At 35.7% G+C, this 19,244-nt stretch overlaps 1 protein-coding gene across 1 annotated transcript in view; it reads right to left on the reverse strand.

Annotated features, from left to right (window-relative positions):
• The window catches only part of INTS2 (integrator complex subunit 2), a gene marked incomplete at both ends in the record, with an annotated part of 34,849 nt that overhangs the window by 5,046 nt on the left and 10,559 nt on the right, over window positions 1-19,244 (reverse strand). The window contains 10 exons of the mRNA XM_084237377.1: window positions 1,257-1,382; window positions 4,019-4,220; window positions 5,418-5,582; window positions 6,534-6,638; window positions 9,762-9,870; window positions 10,654-10,830; window positions 13,204-13,338; window positions 14,913-14,981; window positions 17,258-17,372; window positions 17,457-17,528. Of these exons, the coding sequence (XP_084093503.1) occupies window positions 1,257-1,382; window positions 4,019-4,220; window positions 5,418-5,582; window positions 6,534-6,638; window positions 9,762-9,870; window positions 10,654-10,830; window positions 13,204-13,338; window positions 14,913-14,981; window positions 17,258-17,372; window positions 17,457-17,528 (1,275 nt within the window). The remainder of the gene's footprint in view (window positions 1-1,256; window positions 1,383-4,018; window positions 4,221-5,417; window positions 5,583-6,533; window positions 6,639-9,761; window positions 9,871-10,653; window positions 10,831-13,203; window positions 13,339-14,912; window positions 14,982-17,257; window positions 17,373-17,456; window positions 17,529-19,244) is intronic.

The raw sequence follows: 19,244 nt of genomic DNA on the forward strand, positions 1-19,244 counted from the left end.
GTATAATCACAGAATGTATCCTAGTTAACTTTTCTTTACTACAGTTTCTTCCCCATTCTAAACCACTAGCACAAAGCTTCTCTGCAAACGTTACCAACTAAACTACCTCCTTAGCCTAACATTCAAGGCCCTCCATAGCCTGATCCCAACTTAACATTCGAATTCTAAAGTGTGTTTTTCTCACACCAAGCCTTTTTCACTCTTGCTTCTACATATTTACTCACTCTATTCTTTTCCCACAATGCCTTTCCCAACTCCTTAATGCCCATCATTAAAATATCTGTATATCTAAACCCTATTTCCATCCTTTAAAATACTATCTAGGTACCACACCCTCTACATCTTTACTGAATTTTAACAGCATTCATTTACTATAGATTTTATCTGCACATGACCATATTATTTAACTTTTCATCTATTTGCTTTACTTTCCCCATGCAGATGATAAACGCAGGACCCTCAACTGATATTGGTTAGCAGAGCAATTAGAAAGTCAAATTAATGACATGAATTAATAATACTGCCTTTTGAGGTAAAGCCACTTCAAAACAATTAAGTTCAGGGTCTTCCTGGTGGCGCAGGCAGTTGAGCACTGTGCTGTGAGGCTGTCCGCAGCCTCTGCAGAGCAGGTTCAATGCCAGCCGGCAGGGAAGAAACCCACATGGTGCAGCAGACCTCTCCTGTCTTGCTCGCTGCTCCCCCCAGCAGTGTATTTCGTCAGTCTGCCTGTTCTGTTCCCCACTCTGTCTCTGGTGAGACCTCTCACCTTCCCGCACATCTGGCCTGTGCCCCAGTTCTTGTATAAATAAATAAATCGTTAAAAAAAAAACCAAGTAAGTTCAATAACTGGCAAGGAATCAGTGACATTATAGAAACAATGAGACTAACATCACAATTGAAGATGCCAAAAAGATCAGCTTTAATGCATATAAGGGTACACAAAGAGCAAATTTTTCAAATGCTATCAGAAACAGTATTAGTTTTTATTGGTCTTGACTCTGACAGAGAACAGCCACTACTAATGGTTGTCAAAACAACTACATTTCTTTAAGGTTAGGTGTTATTAATCACACATTCAATATTAAACTGAATATAGACTACTTCATGAATATACACCAGTTTAAAAAAAAAAAAACTCACAGGTTACACTGCCAGTTGTCTGCATCTAAGATATATATTTAAACAAAATTTCTTCCATTTCTTCTGACTCCCTAAATATAACTCTGTAATAAAGAAGAAACTCAAATGATACATACCTGTGTACCCTCTGATCACACCTTAGTACAATAAGAGGATCAATCATCAGGTCATTCTGAGTATACTTTTGTTGTCTTATAAACTTTATTGAGGGTTGAAGTGCATTAACTGTCATTACCCACAACCTGATGAGAAAATAATTACATACTTAAAAACAGCTATATTGTAATTGAATTCTGTAGGCTATACAGTCTCTTCTAAGAAAGATACATTCAGGAAAAAAAAAATTAGAAAACACTCGTGAGTGAACTTAGAAAAACTAAAAATGATTGAAATCTAAACTATTATTATTCTCTAAAACAAATAAAGATAAAACAGTAAACACACAGTATTTTCAGAAATTTTCACAGTCGTAATGGAATGATCATGGCATATAAAATAAAGTTTTGGGGCCTTCCTGGTGGCGCAAGGGGTTAAGACGCAACCTATGAAGCTGTCCACAGGCTCTGCAGCACGAGTTCGATCCCCGGCCGGTCAAGGAGCAACCCACATGGCACTGCAGACCTCTCCTGACTCACCCACTGCTCCCCTCAGCACATCTGGCCTGTACCCCAGCTCTTGTATGCATAAATAAATAAATCTTTAAAATAAATAAAATAAAGATTTGAATTAAGACCTCTGATATATCATACTTGCTATAGTGCTTTGGTAAGTCATTGAGTCTCTATGAACTGTTTCCTTGCCTGTAAAATATGAATAGAATAGCTATAAATAAAATACCAGAACAGCTACATATAGCCCCATAAATTAAGCCATTATTCTATATTTTACACCATAAAATCTCAATGTGAGATGTCACTTTGAGATTAGACATCAATAAATTATGAAAGTGGTTACTAACCTGATTATACATCAGAATTACTGAGAGATATGCCAATATGGACAGTACCTGATCTCTTACAGTGAAGCCCAGGAGTCCACTAGCCCCACCTCAAATACAGAGCTTACCCACTCTTAATATGAGTAGATAGCCCAAAAGCAAAGCAAACATTTAAAGAAAGGTTCTACTTTGAAAAAACTTAAAATATAGAAACAAAAAAAGGAATTCAATGAAACAGAATGTGGAGATTAAAAAATTACACCTACAGGGCCTCCCCTGGTGGCACAGCGGTTGAGCACTAGGCTGTGAAGCTGCCCGCAGCCTCTGCAGCTCCGATTCCATCCCCAGCCACCTGGCAAGGGTCCCACATGGCACGCAGACCTCTCCTGCCACACCCACTGCTCCCCTTAGCAGTGCATTTCATCAGTCTACCTGTTCTGTTCCCTTCTCTGGCTCTGGTGAATTCTCTCACCTTCCCGTGCTTCTGTTGTACCCAGTGCTTGTATAAATAAATAAATCTTAAAAAAAAAAATTACACCTACCAATTAACATTCTTAAAGGATACAATATTCATACAAAAATCAAGAATGAGGCATATAAAAAGAATTTTTAAAAATTAAGAATAAACCAAAATGTTTTAAATTCAAAGGAAAAGTTAGAAAAATAGCATTGAAGAAATATCCAGAAAGCATATTTAAGTGATTAAAAAACAGAAGAGAAAAAAATGAAAAAAATCAGAGAATAAATCAAAGAAGTTTAAAATCAGGTTATAAATACTCCAGAAAAAACAAAGAAATTACTGAAGGAGCAAAAAGTACAAGAAAATACTGAAGAAATGAAGGCATACATTCCCAGACTAAAAAAAAAACCCCATGTCCAAAACTATGAATAAAAGAACTGCCAAACCAAAAGATATTATCATGAACGTCCAGAAAACAGTGAAATAAAAAAATCAAAACCAGATAAAAAACAAACAAACAAAAAAGAACAGAAAAAACACACATGCACATATACACATGTATATAAAAACCCAAAACCAGAGAAAAAAAACAAGGTCACATACAAAGGGAGAACATGGGATTATTCAACAGCAATAAGGGAAGTTGTGATTCATTTAGTAGTACGAAGTCTTCGAATTTCTGGAAGTTAAACTTAGTAATTCTACACCTAAATATCGACCACGTGTAAGAAAAACAAAAACATTTTCATTTACACAAGTCCCAAAAAAATTAACTTTCCTAAACACCCTTTGCCAGGAACACCCTTTTACAGGTAAAAGTGAGTGCGTTCCACTTACTAAAATTAGGTATGAAACCAAGAAACAGAAAACATGGACTCCAACAAGGAGGAGAGATAAAAGTAATTTCAAAGTGGCTTCAAAAAGCTTGGACTGGAGTTTTGTTTTCTAGAACTGACTAGAGGTTTTTATAATGCAATCTATGCACCCATTGACTAAAGATAAGCCGGTTTTCTCTAAACTTTGCTGCATGTTGGAATCACATGGGGAATTTTTAAAAATATATTAATGCTTGACTCCACTCACAAACATTTTGATTTAATTACCATAGGGTACAACTTGGGGATCTGAAGTTTTAAAAGCTCCACAGATGATTTTAATGTGCTGCATAATGTGTAGCCACTGCAATGATGCAAGAAAAAATGGGGATCAAAATCACAATTAGCCATAAAAGACAAATGACTATAAATGAGAACTCACTTTTAAAAAACTTTCTTGAATTGGAAATATATTAAGGTTTCTCTCTCTTCAGATAATGTTTATTATTCCTTTCCTTGAAATTTAACAACTCTTTAATTAGTAGTCTTAGAAAAGGATTTATATTGCCAAATACTCAAGAATATTTTTCCACAATTAACTTTAGATTATTGTACATAATCACTGCTTTGTAGTATCCATTACATGTAACAATGTATTATAATTACCTTCTAGGCATCACAGTGTTAAGAACCTTCCATAGCTTATTGACTGTTTGAAGAATTCTTCGTGGAACCCCGGAATTCAACAGCTGGTTCATATTGGAGGTTAATACTTCTGCATATGGTATAAGTTCACTTGCGGACAGTAGAGTCAAGTGTTCTAGAATCTGCATCACTTGTGTGTAACTTACTGGGACAGCTGAAAATGCTAAAGGGAAAACTTAGCAGTCATAACCTAAATTCTAATAAAATTTACCAAATATAAAGTAGTACTGCCCCCTCAGAATCTAGGGCAAATAAATCAAGAAAATAGTGTTGCTTAAAAAAAATTAAAACTTTAACACTAACCATGGCTTTGGCAAAATATAAAAATAAAGACCTTAAAAAAAGTCATACAAATGCAGTTATTTCACAAAGCACAAAAAATATCTCACTTTTAAAATCACATTTGTTTTAAGAAGCAAATGTAATTTCCTTGGTGATTCAGACTGATTTTTTAAGTTAAACAAAACAAGAAAACACACTAAAGTACTGCTTTCAGTTATAACATTTATTTACAAAATTCAAATTTCTTGATACTTTTGTCTGGGTAGCCCTCTTTATAGGATGGTAAGCACCCAGAAAATAGCTGTTAGTAATAAATACCTAAAACTATGCTCATCAGTAGAATTTTACTAAACACATCTGGCTACTGAACACTTGAAACGTAGCTAATCCCCAAACAATATGTGCTAAGTATGAAATATGTACCCAACTGCAAAGGTAGAATATGGGAAAAAAACAGCAAAAGAGCTCACAAATAGTTTTTCATAATGATTACATGATGAAATGATAATAGATATACTGGATTAAATAAGATAATAGTTAAAATTAAATTTGCTTGTTAAGGGCCTCCCTGGTGGCGCAAGGGATTAAGCAGCGCACTATGAAGCAATCCACAGCCTCTGCAGCATAAGTTCGATCCCCGGCCGGCCAGAAAGAAACCCACATGACAAAGCAGACCCCCTCCTGTCTCATCAGCTGCTCCCCTCAGCAGTGTATTTTAGTCAATCTGCCTGTTCTGTTCCCCACTCTGTCTCTGTTGAGTCTTCTCACCCCCCACACCTCTGGCCTGTACCCTAGCTCTTGCATGCATAAATAAATAAATCTTTAAAAAAAAATTTAGAAACAATTTAGAATATTTCTAAAACCACACAGCCTCTATGGTTTAACATAGGACATTCAACAAAACAGATGTATATCAAACAGAAATGGCTAAAACTACTTTAAGTCAAAGAGAATTACTTTAAATATATGTGCCAAAAGATCATTATCTCTACAGAGAAATTCTGCATGATTTTAAGATTTCAATGAGCTTGACATCTCTTTACACTAACAAAGTAATAGGAGCATCAAATTACTGTACCTTCTTGCAGCTGTTTAGGGGAGTGGTTCTTGGCAGTATTAGTCAGAAGCATTCGTCTTAACAGAGCATCAGTACCTGTGATTTCTTCTTCACAGATCCAGTCATCCACAATGCATAAATGTGGGTAGTTTGTTGCAAGGAGACGTAGTAAAGCAGAATGCAATCCTTGAAAATTTACAAAAAGTCAACTAAATTTTTCACTCATAAACATCAAAATCTTCTCCCTCCTCCCTTTCATTTTCAGAAAGTCAAGGGAATTTACATTTCTTGTGCATGTATAGCACAGTCTGAAAACTTCTGTTCAGTAGTTCAGTCAAGGAATCTGATCTGTAAAGGCACCCAAGTGATCTGAGAGACAGGAAGTTTGGAACTGCTTTTATAAAAATTTTTCAAGCTTTCTTCCACCTTATCCCAACATAAAAGTCTCCCATGTGAAAAAATTATTTGATAAAGTAGTACTTCAAGAGTTTGTAGGAGAGGGAAAAAAAAGAATGCTTATTTGGGGAAGAGCATAATATAATTAGAAAAAGGTCTCACTCAGAATAGTGAGTCATAAGCATCTATGGGAAGACATGTCCTCTCCACAAACCAAGTTGAGAATCATTTCTATAGATGGGTAAAATTAAAGTTGCCTACTTCAGTGCCTATGGGGCAAGTAAAAACAATAGGGTACATTTACACATACTGGCATGAAAAGATTTCCAAGACTTCAAGAGAAAAAAGCAAGTCTTAGTCTCAGAAGAAAAAAGGAATAATACAATTTAATGTTTTTTTTTATTTTTACCTTTTTACTCCTATGTACTTATTAGGTTCAACCATATGAAACTGCAGTTTTGTAGGTCAAAAATGGTTGAATACCAGCAATTACATATGGCTCAAGCTGTAGAAAAGAATGTCTGAAATTACACACCAAAAACACTTGGGCTATTGTTGTGGGGGGGGGGGCGGCGAAGTCAAGGGGTGGGGTGTTGCGTAAAGGGAGTAACAATAAAGAAAAAGGTATAGAGGAATTTCACTCGTCTGAATTTTAGCATTGAGCACATATTATACTTTGTAACATTATAAACACTAGGGATATTTTTTAGCCATAAAGTTTAGCAGTAAAAAAGCAAATACCTCCTAACTCCTGTTGTAGTCCTTGAGCCTGTCGAATAAGGAATTTGATAGGAATCTGATCCATTAAAGAAGAAGAATATGATTTGGGCTTTCTTTGCATGGCAGCTATCATCAAAGATAAAATATACAAAAGAAAGTGTGAGAAACAAAAGAAATTTTAACTCAAATGTGAATAAAGACAATATCATTACTTATAATTCACTTAACCTGTGAATACAGCTTATAAAGGGTGAAGAGTCACTACCAAAACAGTGGATACACAGGAAAAGCAAGAATATACCTAAGGGTGAGATTCAGAAAATGCCAATGTGGAACTGAAATTAGAGGGCAAAAAAGTCATAATGAAAGTCATCTACAGAAGGGGCCTACAGTTAAAAAAAAAAAAGAAGAAAGAGAGAAAACAACCCAATAAGTGATTCAAAACTCTCCCAAATCCAATTAGGAAGACCCAACGAAATTTTAAACAAATAGTTTAAAGCTCCATGCTTCCAATAAGCTTAATTTAACTATATGCTGTAGTGTGCGTGACTCTTTTTTAAGAGTCAATGTAAATGTCTGACTTCTTTCTCTCACAACTCCTGCCATAAGCCAATAAATAAATCCATTTTTTTATAAGTCCATCTTAATTTCTATTCTTTAATAAATGATGAGCAGACAGTGACTGCAGTACTTAATTGGACATATGTCTCTGGCTCCATGCTCAAAATCTTCAGTGGATCCCTAGATTCAACAGTAAAAATCTTGCCAACCATCACTCTCTTTCTTGTCTTATCCTCACCCTAGTGTATATGGCTAGTACCTTCATTTCATTTCAAGGTACTCGGATTATTAAGATCTAGAGTTCCCAATATCAGCTTAGGGGAAGTATCAATATTTAAGTTTCCAGACCTATGATATTAGAAATGAAATTCTGATTATATTTTAGTAAATCCATCAAAAACTAGCAGCCAGGCAAGCCCTGACTAATCATTTCTCATTAACATCTCAGTGACATACAACATCAAGGACATTTTCAGTCCTCTAGCAAAAGACTAAACTATAATTATCAAAGGGCTATGAGAAAATCTATGATTATATATGTAACTATGAGTAATCACACATTTCCAGATTTCTTCCAATGTATGGCTTTCAAAGATTCCAATATAACATTCAACCTCATATTCAACAAAACTGTAGAAATGTGTTTAATTCTATTCACACTAGCCCATAAAATAATCTAAACCAGGAGAAAAAATTCTAAGAGAAGCCAATCCCTCCATTTGTCTTCTAACCCCATCTCCTCTCATCTATCAAGCACATCACTCCAGGGATTCTCTGCATCATTAACCTTCCTTCTCTATTCCATTATTCCCAACAGCATATGGACAATCTCTCTTCTCTCCCTTTAAAAAGTCTTCTTCTGACCCCATGTTCCTCCCCAATTACCACATCATTGTTCTAGTCTTCTTTACAACAATTGAAATAGCTGTTTTACTCATTGTCTCCAGTATAACTCCTCTCCATCTCTGTTTAATTCACTACAAATAGGCTTTCATCCTACCATTTTACTCCTCCAGCAAGCTGTATGTAGTCATTAGCTGAGAGATTAACCTTATTATCTATCAAGATCACTTGACACAGATGATCACTCCCTCCACCTTCAAACATTCTTTCCTTGACATCCAGAACATCATATTCTCGGTTTTCCTCCCACACTACCTCCCTTTATTTATTTAAATATTTATTTAGTAGAAGAACTGGGGTGCAGGCTAGAAATGCAGGGGGTGAGAAGAATCACCAGTGACAGAGTGGAGAGCAGAACATGCAGATTTAACAAAATACACTGCTAAGGGGAGCAGTGGACTACACAGGATGAGCGGACGAGACACAACTGTACCGTGAGGGTTACCTCCCTGGCCAGGGACTGAACTCAGGCCATGGAGGTGACAGTGCTGAGACTTAACCCCTTGGCCACAGGGAGTCCCTACAACTGTTTCTTTAACATCCCCACTTGAAAGCCTGTCAGACATCGCAAACTTAACATGCCCAAAACTGAGCGTCCGATCCACCTCAAACTCTCTCCCTATCCAGGTTTTTCTTTCAGTTGATAGCAATTCTATCCTTTAGGTTGAGGACAAAAGCCTCCATGCCAACCTTGGTTCCTCTCTCTCAAACTTCATGAATTCATGGGTGAAATTTTCAACTCTACCTTCAAAATACACATATATTGATACCAGCCCAAGCCACCATCACCTTTATAAGAACTTTCCCTGCCTTATACATACTCAGTGCCTACAGCTTTTTTTAAAAAAAGATTTATTTATTTTTGTGTAGAAGAACTGAGATGTAAGCCAGAGGTGTGGGGGGTAAGAGGATTCACCAGAGACAGAGTGTGGAGCAGAACAGGCAGATCGACTGAAATACACTGCTAAGGGGAGCATCAGGCAGGGCTTGGGAAGTCTGCTGCACCATGTGGGTCTGCTCCCTGGCCAGGGATTGAACTAAGGTCGGAAAGGTGAGAGTGCCGAGACTTAACCCCTATGCTACCAGGGAGGCCCTACACTGATTAAGTTCTATGCTAAATCCAACCTTATGATAGTATAGTAAGTGGATATGTTTGAATGCCCAGTTCAGTGATAATTTTATAGCAAAAGAAGAGGTGGTTATTTTTCACATTAATGGAAGGAAGACAAGGCAGACTAAAATTAAGCCAAAAAATTTCAGTCACATTTCCCTCTGATTTATCTCTTGATTTATATTTCATTAATAAGGTAAGGAAAATTGTTACAGTCTTCCTGGTGGTGAAAGGGGTTAAGTCTCAGCACTATGGAGCCACAGCAGCATGAGTTTGATGCCTGGCCAGGGAGCTGACCCACATGGTGCAGCAGACCTCTCCTGTCTCGCCCGTTGCTCCCCTCAGCAGTGTATTTCAATCCATCCACCTGTTCTGCTCCCCACTCTGTCTCCGGTGTATCCTCTCACCCAATCCCCACACCTCTGGCCTACACCCCAACTCTTACATGCATAAATAAATAAAGTCTTTAAAAAAAGGGAAATTTGTTAAAATATAGGCAATTTTAAATCTCCTTCAACAGATGAATACATCATGTGCACAGTGCACAATGCAATGACTACAGAATGATGATGCTGGTGCTTGTTAGACTATTTGATCTTATTTTTCTCATATAGCAGTTTTGGAAAGGAATAAAATGAACCATCACTAGAAACACATCCCTGTGCGCAACTTACCTAAAGTCTTTGTGTTTGCCAGGAGAGCTTCCTCATAAGACAATACATAGTAAAGCACCAATAGCTGTGCTGTGATACCAAAACGCTGATTAAGGCGGATGTTGTCACCCTAGAGGTAATATTACAAACACTTCAAAACATTATAAAATTTCATGAGTGCATTTTGATAGTAAAAATATTCAAAATTGGTTATTTGGTGTTGCTATTCCCAAGCTCAGATAAAACAGAAAAATTATGTTGTTGTTTGCATTAAACTCAAAAAGACAATATGAAGTTTAAATTAAACTTGAGATAACATGGGAGTTAAAAGATATGACTGACAGTCTTTTTAAAGATAGAAAAAAAAAAAAAAGACTTCATCTATTACTTAACAACATCCCACCAGGCTTCTAAAACAGGCATAGAAGAGTCTGAAATATCCTCTCATATTTGGATTTAAAAAAAAACCTTAAAACTGTTATTGTACATTTAAATACATCTGTGAAAAATGCAACTATTTTTTTCCTTTTAACAAAATAAAGAAAGAGTTTCTTCAAATTCTCCATAAATAAATCTAATGAATCTGGATATACCTTAGGTTTCCAGGAAGTTAAATAAACCTGCGTTGAGTATGTCTGAATGGCACACAGTCTTTTGTGAAACACAATCTCCAGGGTAATCCTTAGACTTTAAAATGTAGCTTTTAAAATAATTCCTCAAAAAGTACCTATTTGACAAACTAATTGGAATACCATCTTTTATTTGTATAAGTGATCTAAAGAAATTTAACCCCATTTTAGATTCAGAACCAACCAAAAGTCCTCTAGCAGTCAAAAGGAACATATAGAATAAGTCAGAAGAATAAACCAAAAGAAAAAATAAGCAAATAAATATAAAAGAACCACTATTTTACCCCAATAACTCCTTGGAAAATATTGAGTATCTCCTGTTCTGTGACTGGCTGATTTGTGGCTTCTGGATTAGATTTAGAAGCAGGAGTAAGTATAGAATTTATGTACACATCAATCAAAGGAAGTAATTGAGGATGGAGTGGAGTGGAGGTTTCACATAGTTGTCTATAAATCCAGTCCTAAAAAAGAAGATTATAGACACTATATCAATGACAACATTAAGAAAAAGTAAGGGATATTTAAAAAGTATACAAACAGGGCCTCCCTGGTGGTGTAGGGGTTAAGTGTCAGTGCCATCAAGCTATCACCACTGCAGCCTGAGTTCACTCCTAGCCAGGGAGCTAACTCACATAGCGCAGCAGACCTCTCCTGTCTCACTCACTGCTCCTCTTAGCAGTATATTTCAGTGTACCCGCCTCTTCTGCTCCCCACTCTGTCTCTGGTGAATCCTCTCACCATCACACCTCTGGCATACACCCCAGTTCTTCTACGCATAAATAAAATCTTTAAAAAAAAAAGTAGTTTTATATGATTTATGAATCTGTGAAACAATTAACTTTTAGTAGCTATAAATATATTACACAATTTTACAATTGTCTTTGACTTAAAATTATGAACTATCTTTGTATCCTAATCAAGAAATTGTCCAGTGGAAAAGAAATGTAAAATGATGAGAAACTTGACTTTGAATTTTTAATATATTGGTTTGTAAATAGCTGGAAAAATATTTTAAGTCTCTACTACATCTGTTTTTGGAGCATCCTATGTGTTGTTGTAGAAAACCCCACAACACGGAAATTTAGGGAGAGGGGTATTTCTTATGGCAGACTCAAATAGAAAACTGACTTTGCAGTACAGAGGTGTCTCAAAAAGTTAAAAACGGATCTTCCATACGATCCAGAAATTCCATTCCTACAACTCTACCCAAAGAATACAAAACACTAAATTGAAGAGATATGCAGCCAAGCTATAGAAACTTAAGGGCCCCCAAACAGATGAGTAGATTGGGAAAAAATGATACATATACACAAAACAAAAAAGATAAACAATTGTCATTTGCAACAACATGGATAGAATTAGAGGCAATTATGCTAAACAAAATAAATGGAAAGGAAAAAGACAAATACCAGATGGTGCCACTTGTATGTGGAATATAGAAAAATAAAACAAGGGTCAGATAAAATTAAACCAATAACAAATCCCAAAAATCTGATTACAGAACTGAGGCTACCAGAAAAGGAAGGAGCAAATTTGGGAGGAGACACAATGGAAAACCATGGGTGCCTTCAAGGTGGCTGTCATGTGGTAACATGTACCTGAAGGGTAGGATCCTACACCTCAAAACCATGTACAGTGCTATCACCTCAATAAAAATTAAGAAAAAAATGTGATATGTATACACAGTGGAATAGTACTCAGCTATAAAAAGAAGATTACATCTTGCCCTTTGTGCAACATGGACGGAACTGGACAGAACTAATGAGGATTTTGCTAAGCAAAATAAGTCAAAAGGACAAAGACAAATGCTTACCAGGTGATTTCACTCACATCTGGAATATAAAGAAACAGACAAAACTAAACCAAAACAACCGCTAGAAATATGACTGGGAACTGAGGCTACCAGAGGGTTGCGGGGGGATAAAGGAGAAGTGAGAGGTGAAGAGGGACCCAAGGGACTATGATGGAGGATTACTGGTGCTTTGGTGGGCATAGTATAGTAACATATATCTGAAGAGGTATGAAACTATAACCCTAAATCATATGCACTGTTGTAAAAGTTACCTCAATAAAGAAAAAAAAATGCAATTTTTTTTAAAAGATGACTTTAACAAACACTTATGGGAAACTATACATGACTATAGTATATGTAGAAATGTTGGGTGTGCATGTGGAATCCTAATTCTCACCTATTTCACTTGCTAAAAACAAGCAGCAGCCAAAGATACAATTTTGTAAATCATAAAAACAAGGATAATTTAAAAAGTGATATGTCATACATATATTTTTCATTATTCTTTGTAAAAGTGAAAGAGCCCCTAGGAAAGGTTCAAACAGATTTCGATACTTTGGGGAGTCAATCTTTTCTTTATTGGACCTTTTAACTGTTTGATATAGCCAACTATAAAAAATTAAAAACATATCAAAATATATATTATAAGGTAGGTGTTAGATGTCCTTGTGACAAACCTACAAATTCTGGTCATGACTGATCAACAATTTTCTGTTTCATGAACAAAACCCAACTACAGAATATGTAACTTCTTACTAAGGTTTCCAGAAATAGCAATATACTATTATTGAGAATTTGTGTGGATTAGCAATACTATACATTTTGTAAATAATAACAATTATAATATAAAAATCGGAAATTAAGTTCCTAGTAATTATCACTATTAAAATCACTGGCAACTAGGCACATTTCCTATATTAACTTACAGTTAAGACCTACAAAATAAATACAACTGGGAAAGGATAAAAATAAATAAGTAAATAAAACTAGGAAAAAAGCATTAATTTGGATTGCAGCTCAAAATATAAATGTAAATTCGTACTTTTATTGACACTTTGTGCTTGGTAAAGGAACGACTCCTGAGAAGCTGGTAAATACAATGAATAGGCAAAAATCCAGTAATGTTGGCACTCAGGTTGCTGGTGACAGGGACCCGAACTGCATGAGCTGTGACAACCTAGAAAGGAAAAAGAGAATTAATACATATAATAGAAACAAATATAAAATTATTCTGTAAGAGGGAGGATTAGGAGGTAGAATACTAATACTTAATACAATGTGACACAGAGGAATAAATGATAAAAACCAATTATGACTTGTTTCAATTATTTTTGAATGAGGAGATAGCACACATTAAAGGATTTATAAAGTTCTTTAATTTTCTAAATTTATTTTTAAATATGTGTGTGTGTTGCCAGTGTTGTAAGTAAGATAAAAAATACAAAGTCCAGAATCATAAAATCTGGGTTCAAAGACCTGGGAAAAGTCACTTCACCTCCTAAGCCTGTTTTTACATATACGAAACTGAACAAAACTATTTTATCTGCCTCGAAAGGTTTTGTTAAGGTGGAAGAAATTTATTTTTAAAAATTCATGAATTAGGAAGGCCTCCCTGGTGGTGCAAGGGGTTAAGTGTCAGCACCATGAAGCAATTCATAGCTACAGCAAAACAAGTTCAATCCCCGACCAGGGAGGTGACCCACATGGCACAGCAGACCTCTCCATTTAAAAAATGCTCCATTTTTTAAAGACATATATATTTTTAATATTGAGATTTAAATTGACAAATGAATCTCTAAGAATTAATTTTAAATTTTAGCATAGTGTCCTTCACAGAAAAATAAAATATCCCTAGGGTTAACCATGAACAAAAAGTACTACAGCCAAATAAGAGAATTTAAGTGACTTTTAAACAAGGCATCTAAAACTAGCTTGAAGTCTAGTTAGAAATGAAACTTTGTAATCTAGAGGTTTCAATAGCCCTCTATTTTATTTTTCTCCTAAGAAATCCAAATGATTACTCAATGTGAGTGCCTCACCATAAATATCTAAGACTGTACTCTAAAGTCTCTACTCAAAGTCTCCAAAATAATGTAAATTTAAAAAACACTTTTGAATATATTAGGCAGCTTTAAAAGTGTATTTTTTAAAAATTTATTTATTTATACAAGAACAGGGGTACAGGCCAGATGCACGGGAGGGTGAGAGGATTAACCGGAGACAGAGCAGGGAACAAAACAGGCAGACTGACGAAATACACTGCTGAGGGGAGCAGCAAGCAAGACAGGAGAGGTCTGCTGCGCCATGTGGGATTCTTGCAGGCCAGCCGGGATCAAACCCGTGCTACAGAGGCTGCAGACAGCTTCAGAGCGCTGTGCTCAATTGCCTGCACCACCAGGGGAAGCCCTAAAAGTGTACTTTTAATGGACTTTTAATGAACTTTTAGTGTACTTTTTTTTTTTTTTTTTTTTTGATGGGACCCTCACCAGCGGCCGGGGAACGAACTGGAGCTGCAGAGGCTACAGGCAGCCTCGCAGCCCAGCGCTCAACCACTGCACCACCAGGGGAGGCCCACTTTTAGTGTACTTTTAATGAAACTTCATTCTTTAATGAAGTTTCAAAGAATAAATCAGCATTAGAAACTGAGAAGCAGTAGAAAAATATTATTCTCTTAAGCTGAAATATATAACTTTTCCCCTAAGAATGCTGCAAAAAAAAAAAATGTTAATAAAGATATTGAAAGTATTGTACCTGCTCAGTAAAAATTTCCTGTGTGAAGATAGTCTTCATCCTACTCAAGGAGCTTGGCTTAATTACAATCTAAAACAACCAGAAGAATTCCAAAAACATTAGAAAATATAATAAATGAAGTACAATTTTCTCTGGTCAATTATCTAAAATGTCTGTTATAAAATTAATGTTCAATACTCTAGGACAGAAGTGATTTCTCAAGTTTACATTAAAGTGTGTTTTTCTGCAGAAATGGAACCAACATAAAAGAATACTTAATAAATACCATTATTGGCATTTCAAGTCAGTGGGAAAACTTGGATTATTCTATAAATGGAGGAGGGATAGCTACATTTCTGGGGGGGATATATATATATGGATTTGCACACATGACAACAGACCCAAAATAAACCCCAAATGTATTAAAGATTTAAATGCAAAACATGAAAGCACAAATAAACTATAGGGAAATTCAGGTGATCATTTCTATAAATCTTAAGAAAGAAAAACATTTTTAAGCACAACAGCAAAGAATCACAAAATGTTTTAATGCATTTAATATTTATTATTTAAAAATATAATAAATAAAAATTGTTAAAATACTACTCCAAAAATAATTGCCACAACTGGAAGAAATCAACCACAACAAAGCATACCTCTTCACTTTTAAAGACATTAAGGATTAAAAGACATCACTGATTTAATACTTCTCAAGAAAAAATGTTGGGGTGGGAATTAATAATTAATATTATACACTAAGTTTTTAAATGAATCCCAATTTCAATATAGAGTAAAATGTGTCTTGAAATCAATGTAATATGATATATAAGGCACAATGGCATATCTTTTATATATAAAGAATGTTTTATATTAGCAAAAGGAAAAATAAATAAAAATCCATATGAAAAAACTGGGATATTGATAAGTCTTCCACAAGAGAAATAAATCAGTCAAAACACATGGCTCTTAAAAACTACCCCCCCAAAAATTATGAAATAAACTTATAAAAAATAATAACAAAAATGAGAACTATAGTTTCACTAGTAGTCAAATGAAAAATAAGAAAGAACAGTTTTTGTCAACTAAATTTGCAAAGATTAAAACAAATGGGAATAGGGCCTCCCCGGTGGCGCAGCGGTTGAGCGCTGGGTTGCGAAACTGCGCGCGGCCTCTGCGGCGCCGGTTCGATCCCCGGCTGCTCCCCGGCCACCGGAGGAGGGTCCCACATGGCGCGCAGACCTCTCCTGCCGCCCGCTGCTCCCCTCAGCAGTGTACTTCGGTCCTTCTGCCTGCTCTGCTCCCCGCTCTGGCTCTGGTGAATTCTCTCACCCTCCCTCCCGCACTTCTGACTGTACCCAGTGCATGTATAAACAAAACAAACAAACAAACCAGCAAACAAATAAATAAAGCATGCCTCTATAAAAAAAAAAAAAAAAAAAGAGTTACATTAAAACAAATGGGAATGTCTGGTGATGATTACAGTTTAGGAAAATAGACATGCTTATTCATTAATGAGAATAATTACACTGGCATAATCTTTCTGGAAAATAATCTGACAGAACTTTATCCTATGGAAATAATCCAAACGTGTTCGAAGATATACATGTGTGAATGCTTATGTATGTATGTATTTACATAATAAGAATATTTAAGCACTATTGAGAATCAGAAAATCTACATGGCAAATAAGATCCATTAATTAAATCAAGACTAGTCCACATAATGTATGACTATCAGGCACTGAATTAGAATATTTATTGATATGAGTGAAGTTCTTATATTGGCAAGTTCTTTAAAATTACAGAATATGTATATCAACTTAAAGAAAGTACAAACACCAGAATATTAACATTAGTATGTTTATCTGATCAAAGGGGTTACATTTTCCCTTATTTTTTATTTTTCAAGCTTTCTACACTGAATATCTATTACTCTTGTAAATAAGTATTTCCAAAACATATTTTTCTCCAAGAGCACCTGATAAATTGTCAAACTATTAAACGACTGAAATTATTTCACAATATAAACAACCTATTAACTCTGCACTACGAAGCACCCAGTTTAGAAACATCTTTAGAAAGATGATAAAGACCCCACTGGTGGCCTAAGTCTCAGAGCTATCACCACTGTGACCTAGGTTAGACCCTGAGCCAGGGAGCTAACCCTCCTACATTGCATCAGACCTCTCCCATCTTACCCACTGCAATGTATTTCAGTAAATCTGCCTGTTCTGCTCCTCACTCTATCTCTGGTGAATCCTCTTATCACCCACACCTCTGTCCTACACCCCAGTTCTTATATGCAAAAATAAAATAAATAAGTCTTTAGGAAAAAAAAAAGAAAGAAAAATCATAAAGGACAATTACCTTCATCCCCAAAGTGGAACAGACTAAGTCAATGATAGCACTAAGTTGGTTGCTATGAAAGTACATAGCAACCAATAACAACATCTCCCCAAAAGAAGCAGAGACGCCTGAAGTGCTGTTGAAAAAGAAAAGAAAATATGAGTTTCTGAAGAGAGGATTAAAAAAACTTAATTAACTGAAATTAATGAAGTCATCTTACCTCTCAAAATAAGCTTCTTCTTTTATCATCCAACTTAGCCACACTACCATTAGTTGCTCCTGTTCAGGTGTACTATATAAAACACACCAGATTATCACTGGTTTAAATCAGATATACTAACATAAGTAGAAGAAAGCATTCTGGAACTATTTTTATTAAAAATTATTTATTCTTCCTTATTTTGAAAAATGAACTCAAATTGCTCATTGTCAGTCATACTAAATCATAAAAATAAAAAAATAATAATAAAAGACAATGTTTTACATAGTACAAAGACTACAGCCTTTACAGTCGACCAGGCCTGAGTGGGAATCCCATGTCTGCTCATTACTGATAGAGTAACCTTGAAGAAGAAATGTGAATAAGCTCTCTGCACTTTAATCATTCTACTTATAAGATACAGATAAAAATACTCATTTTATAAAAGTAATGAGCATTAGAGACATTCACAAATTAAGTAAAAAGAAAAAAAGCAGGCACTTTATTTCATGAACCTAATTTCACACCCTCCTATGACTCCAATCTACACTACAGGAATTTTTCTTAAAAGGTACAATGCATAGGATGGTGATGAGAGGCAACAACACAAAATACTGGAAGCTAGAGTGCATATAGATGAATGGGAAGTGACTTGGCAGAGCTGAGAAAGCAGAATGTTAAATTGGTAGAGGGAAAACCAATCTACTTTATACCATAGAATCTCCAAATGGCGCAAGCTGTTCTGGGAGTGAGAATGAAGATAGATTAAATTTAAAGGACTGACAATCTATATAAGTGGTCATTGGCAGGATGAAAGGACTTGCTGAACACCTAAGAAAATAGACAAAAACTGGGCCTCCCCGGTGGCACAGCGGGTTGAACGCAGCACTGTGAAGCAGGTTGAGCACAGCCTATGCAGTGCGGGTTTGATTCCCAGCCGGCCAGGGAGATACCCACATGGCGCATCAGATCTCTCCTGCCTCGCCCGCTGCTCCGTCAGGAATGCTTTTGGTCTGTCTGCCTGTTCTGCTTCCTGCTCTGTCTCTGGTGAATTCTCTCACCCTCCCATGCCTCTGGCCTGTATCCTCGTTCTTGTATAAATAAATCAATCTTTGGGAAAAAAAAGGAAAATGACAAAAACAGACTCACAATAAGGCTTATCCAAAAATTTCAAAACCCTCGGGACAAAAACTAATCCTCCATGCTTCCATATGAAGGCAAATAGGTCACACAGAAGATCAGCAACCAGAATGTTATCAAACTTCTTAATAGCAACATCGGAAGTTACAAGATTTTCAAAATTCTCAAAAGAAATTTAATGCCAACTTAGAAATCTATATCCCATCAAACTATCAGTCAAGTGACCATGTAAAATAGAGGTATCTTCAGAAAAGATGGAAACATGAAATGCAGGAAACAGGAAATCCAACATAGAAGAGGTTAACAAAATGAGAGTGAAGAGGAATTCCAGGACAAGAGCTATGTACTGGGTACAGAAGACAACCAGTTCAAATTGGAGCAGATCAGAATGCTCCAAGACAGATTTCCTCAAGAAAACACACTATCTAATGAGTGTGAACATCTTGAGAGGAAGTTTAGATTGGTAGAGTTAGATACCGCATTACTATAGGTTCACAGTACACCCAGAAAAACTTTTAACAGAGATAATTATTAATGCAAAATACAAGTTTTGCATAAGAAAAGTAATCACCTAGCACATGGCTGGATTCTCAGTAGTGTAATATAAACAACTATACATTAATTAATTAAACTATATATTGCAAAATTTTAACTGTACTGAGAGAAAGG

The sequence above is a fragment of the Talpa europaea genome, assembly GCF_964194135.1.
Source record: "Talpa europaea genome assembly, chromosome: 7".
In the NCBI taxonomy this organism is placed as follows: Eukaryota; Metazoa; Chordata; class Mammalia; order Eulipotyphla; family Talpidae; genus Talpa; species Talpa europaea.